A 5845-nucleotide genomic window follows, 5' to 3' on the forward strand; every position below is an offset into this window, starting at 1 on the left:
GACTGCTGGTGGTACACTGTGTCCAGTTCTGGTGTTCACAATTCAGGAAGGGTGCTGATAAATTGGAGAAGATTCAGAGAAGAGCCATTAGAATAATTGAAGGAGTAGAAAACATTCTTTATAATTATAGACTTAAAGAGTTCAAGCTATGTAGATAAGTCAGCTACAAGATTTGGATCTCCAATTCCTATTAATTTTAGTGCAGACTGATTGTGCCTGCCCTTAGGCAGGTATTTTTTAGGAACATTTCTATGACTTGTAGAGATCCACATAGATAGATGGGGGCTGTGTGGGGATGGGGAGAGACAGAGAGGTTCACAAGAGCCACGGAGCCGCCATGCAGATGTGTTTGTTGATGTATTTCCAAGCAGACCCACATGCTAATCCTGCAGCTGCCGCACATCAAGGTGCAGGCGTTTGACCCCCTCTCAGTTTTCTCAGAGCCGCTTTCACCTCCTTGTTCCTCAGCGTGTAGATGGCCGGGTTCAGCATGGGCGTAACCACGTTGCCAAAGATCTGCACAGGGGTCACCATCACTTTGCTTAGCTGGGGCTGCGTGTAGACCAGGGCACAGGGCCCAAAGAACAGCGTCACCACCGCCAGATGCGAGGCGCAAGTGGAGGCTGCTTTGCGCCGCCCTTTGGCTGAGTTCATCTTCAGGACGGAGTAGATGATCCTGACGTAGGAGGCGAAGATGAGGAGGAAGCAGGTCATAGGCACCACCCCAATATTGGTGAAGCTCACCATCTTGATGACATACGTGTCCGCACAGGCCAGCTTGACCACCGGGAAGATGTCGCAGAAGAAATACTCCACCACGTTGGACCTGCAGTAGGGCAGCGTGAAGGTCAGGCTGGTGAGGATGGTGGCGTGGAAGGAGCTGGCGATCCAGGTGCCGGCGGCCAGGAGGGCGCACACCCTCCAGTTCATGATGAGCAGGTAGCGCAGCGGGTGGCAGATGGCCACGTACCGGTCGTAGGCCATGACAGTGAAGAGCAGGCACTCGGTGCTGCCCAGGAAGTGGTAGAAGAAGACCTGGGACATGCACCCGCCCAGAGAGATGACCCTGCCCTGAGCCCAGAGATTAACCAGTATTTTGGGGGTGCTGATGGAAGAAAAACCAATATCCAGCATGGAGAGGTTGCAGAGGAAAAAGTACATGGGGGTGTGCAGGCGGGAGTCAGTGAGGATGGCTGAGAAGATGAGCAGGTTGCCCAGCAGGGTGCAGAGGTAGAAGGCTAAGAAGGTGATGAAGAGGATGGTCTGGAGGCCGTCAGTGTTGGGGATCCCTAAGAGGATGAAATGAGTCACCTCAGTGTGGTTGACCTGCCCCATGAGGGACTCATTCCTGCAGATGGGGAGAGAAATAATGCCAGTGAGTTGAAACAAAAAGACCTGTCAACCTAAAGCTGCAATGGTCATCCTTCCTTCCACTGCCCCCATGACTCTCTGTCACTAGGAGTGATGTCTATTTCTATCATTGTAATGCCACTTGGGGACACGGCCTCACTGGCTGGTGATGAACATGGAAAGAGAAAATGTCTGCCTTGAAGATCCTACAGTCCAGAGACGAACAGACAAAGGGGACCTCTATTCTATTCTATTCTATTCTATTCTATTCTGTCTAGGCCCTTTCCTCACCCTTATCACCACAGTACCTTAGAGCCTTTCTTTTGTGGTTAACATTTCCCATGTGTGGTTTGTTCGCTCTCTCTCTCTCAGCCTCTCCGCAGAGGGAAGCCGTGTGTGCAGTGAAGGGTTTTGTTCTTATAAACACATGGGCTGCTATGTGTGTGTCTTAAGGAAGAGGACGAGGAAGGAACAGACAAAGCAATGAATGTTGTGAAGAATTGCCCCAGCTTTGTTTATCATGTGTATGGTTTTTTGTTTTTTGTTTTTCGGTGGGGGGGGGAGGTATTAAGGTTAGAGAGAGAAGGAAAAGGAAAGACGGAGAAGGGGAATAGCCACAACCAGAGGTGCTGGAACTTGGGGTGCTGGGATATGTGTGGCTGCACCCCTCCCAGGACGTGCTTTCCATCATTTCCAGCATTCACAGTTTGGTTCAATGGCTCTCAGCACCCACACTCTACAAATTGTTCCAGCGCCCCTGGCTGCAGCTTTTCTCTGCTCGGCCGTGATCAGCAGGCTGGGCTCTGTGGATAACCTGCCAGAGGGATTTGTAAGGTGATATTTGAAGGACAATAACAAAGTGTCTGTTTGTTTTGCCAGGGAGTTTTCCCCGTGCAGGAGAGGCTGGGCTGAAGGGGAGACGCTGGCGGGTTGGGGCTGTAACACACGGAGAGAGGGAGATAAAGGATAGCTACACAACAGACAGACAGACTGGCAGGCAGGCACACAGAGAAGGATGGACAGACGGCTGGATCGATTTCTCTCTACAGAAAATATTGGGCTGATATCTTCCTCGGAGCGAGACAGAGACTGGCAGATTCAGAGAGAGGCAGAGACTGAGGGACAGAGCGAGAAGAACTTTACCAAAGCAGGAGTCTTACACTGGCTGCATTGAGAGAGGCCGCTCCAGCTGGCTGGAATTCTTCCTTTCTGTCCACGGCCCTGACTCCTCTGTAGCACCATCCAGCTTTCTTATCCCAAACGGCCCATCGCCCAGGAGAGCTGCACAGCCTGGGCTCTTGGTATCCAGCCCGGAGACCTAATCCGCTCTGAAGCTAGCGAGGGCTGCCACAGCGTATCGCCCCACTCTGCAGCCGAGCCCCACAGCTTTCTCACAGCTTCCAGCCTCCTTACGGCTCTCCGCGGTCTTTAAATCTCCTTCAGGCCCATCGGGACCAGGGCCCTGAATCCCCACCAGGCTCCCAGGGTGAGACCTCGGCAGAGTCACCAATTAACGGAGATTCTGCATCATTTTCAATAACGCTCCTAGACCCCTGGGACCAGGTCCTCCGCCGGCATCAATAAGTGTAGCGCCATTGAACTGAGCGGGCCAGATCCCCAGCTCCACCGGGGTCCGGATTCTGCTCCCGCTCCCCGACCTGACTCCTGGGGAACTCCATCAGATTCCCTGGGGCTGTTTCCCCTCTCAGCCGCACGCCCTGGTGTAAATCAGAGTAACTCCACTGGAATCAAAGGAGCTGTGTAGATTTCTACCAGCTGAGAATCTGACCCCGACATTGTCTGGGGGGAGGGGACGTTCATGCTCGTCTAGACTCTCCTGCCGTGTGACACAAGCCAGAGAATCCCCCCCAGGGGTGTGAAATAGGAGGAACCTGGGCCAGACGTGCAGCTGGAGGCCTGTGAAGCCAACAGAGCTTTGGCCTTGGTTTGTGTCCCCCGCTGTTCCCCTGCCCCTTCGCTGTGTCTCTGTGCACAGGGATGTATTCGTGCCCTTGTGTGGTTATGTGTGAGGGTGAAATTCACCGCTGTGCAGACAGAGGGCAGCATACGTCCTGGGCACCACTTCTCCTCACTTTTCACAGTACAGCAGCCCTCCAACTCCAACAAGATCACGATGTTCGTGGGGGAATTCTGTGATACTGGGGAACAAAGCCGCATAGGAAGAGGGAGATGGCTGGGTGGGGACAGAGAGACACACGGGGACAGGAGGATGGGGTACAGGGACACACAGGGACAGGGGAGTGGATGGATGGGGGCAGAGAGACACATGGGGTCAGGGGAAGGGGGTACAGGGACACATACGGACAGGGGGTTGTTGGGTGGGGGCACAGAGACACATGATGACGGAGAGAGGGAACAGGGACACATAGGGAGAGGGATAGGTAGGTGGGTGGGGGCACAGAGCCACACAGGGACAGGGGGAGGAGGTGCAGGGCCACATAGGGAGGGGGGAGAGAGTGTCTGAGTGGGGGTGGAGGGACATATGTGGACAGGGGTTTCAAGGACACATGGGGGTGCAGGAACACATAGGGACAGGGACAGAGGTACCTGACTGTATGTAAAGGCTAAGTGCCAGCGAGGGTCTGCATGCAGGAAGCTCCCTATCAATCCTTCCCCACCCCCCAAAATAACCTCTCCATACTTTTCCCACCCACACCCAACAGCCCCAAGTTCACACCCAGGCTCCTTCCCAGCAATTTCCTTCCCTCTCCCTCAGCTCCTCCCTTACCCCGACTCCCCACAGCCTTTGCACTGCTTCTGAGGGTGTGGGAAATATGGGGCTCTATTGTAGTTTAAATGGATTATTACTCAGAGTTCTGTATTAATATGCCTAGGAAGGAATCTATTTGTCAAAAAACATTTTTCTGAATTTTTTGTTGTTTGTATTGTTATGGACATACTGACAGGTATTTTTGGAATAAAATGCCCAAAAATTATCGAAACTGATGTGATTATATTGTGTTATTTTGACACAAAATGCATAATTTGATGCATAATTTTGCAGAATTTTCAAATATTGTGCACAGTATTTTTAATTTTGTGTTGCAGAATTTTTAATTTTTTTGGCACAGAATTCCCCCAGGAGTAAGGTTTGGACTTAAAGCAAGGACTCAACATCTTTGTTATGTACAAAGGAATTGGAGAGGGTTCAGAGACGAGCCATAAAAATGACTTGAGGGCTGGAAAAATTTGCCTCACAGAGCGAGCTTTAAGGAGGTCAATCTTATCAGAAAGAAGATCAAGAGGTGACTTGATGACAATGTATAACAGGGATCGGCAACCTTTGGCATGCGGCTCGCCAGGGTAAGCACCGTGGCTGGCCGGGCCGGTTTGTTTACCTGCTGCATCCGCAGGTTCGGCCAATCGCGGCTCCCACTGGCTGCGGTTCGCTGCTCTAGGCCAATGGGGGTGGTGGGAAGTGGCGGCCAGCACATCCCTCATCCCGTGCCGCTTCCCACCGCCCCCATTGGACTGGAGCAGTGAACCGTGACCAGTAGGAGCCATGCTCAGCTGAACCTGTGGATGTGGCAGGTAAACAAACCGGCTCAGCCAGCCAGGGTGCTTACCCTGGCGAGCCGCGTGCCAAAGGTTGCCGATCCCAGGTGTATAAGAACCTTCATGGGGAGAAAAGAGCAGGTACTAATACCTCTTTAATCCAGCAGAGAAAGGCACAATAAGAACTAATGACTGGAAGCTAAAGTCCAACAAACTCAAATTAGAAACAAGCCATGCGTTTTTTTAACAGGAAAGGTGATTAATTAACAGCAGCAACCAAGGGAAGTGGTGGATTCTCTGTCTCTGGAAGTCTTCGGATTGAGGTGGGATGCCTTTCTGGAAGATAGCCTCGAGTCAAACACAAGTTATTGGACTCACTACAGGAGTAACCATATGGAATTCTTTGGCCTGTGTTACCAGATGATCTTATGGTCCTGGCCTTAAAATCCAGGAATCTATGAAAAAAAATCACAGCATAGGCAAATATTATAGCTCTTACTCTCTGGACACAGAATTACTTTTCTGACAATTTACCAATAAATCAGTTAATTTGTTTATGGATAAAAATGGGTCCTTTTAATATTTAACACCTAGTGTTGGATCATTTCTTTGAACTGAAGGATCTTAATAACAATAGCTCTGAGGTGTCAAACTGCCTTTATGGTTAAAATTCACTGAAATCTTGTGTATTGATTACAGTTGAAGACTTTAATTAGAATTAATGGTCATTCCCCGCCCCACCCCTTTACTTTTCATAAGTGAAAATTTCTCCTTCAGAAGGGTCTGATGAACAACTTGCTACTACAGAGAAGTCCATGTAGAACTGGCATTTCCCTCTTCCAAGATGGCTGACATCTCCTGTTGTTCTCAATGAGACTCAGGAAATAACTCACCCAGTTTGGTGGTCATCTGTCTCCCATTGTTCTCACCAGGACTGAAGCCACAGGCTGCCCATAAAAGCCTTAAAAGTGGTGGCTTC

At 50.6% G+C, this 5845-nt stretch overlaps 1 protein-coding gene across 1 annotated transcript; it reads right to left on the minus strand.

The window, feature by feature from the left end:
* Positions 1 to 402: 402 nt before the first annotated feature.
* On the minus strand, positions 403 to 1335 carry LOC120380685 (olfactory receptor 958-like). The gene has a single exon (XM_039498644.1). The coding sequence runs from the start codon at positions 1333 to 1335 to the stop codon at positions 403 to 405; it is 933 nt and encodes a 310-aa protein (XP_039354578.1).
* Between the last annotated feature and the right edge of the window lie 4510 nt (positions 1336 to 5845).

The sequence above is a fragment of the Mauremys reevesii genome, linkage group 13, assembly GCF_016161935.1.
Source record: "Mauremys reevesii isolate NIE-2019 linkage group 13, ASM1616193v1, whole genome shotgun sequence".
In the NCBI taxonomy this organism is placed as follows: Eukaryota; Metazoa; Chordata; order Testudines; family Geoemydidae; genus Mauremys; species Mauremys reevesii.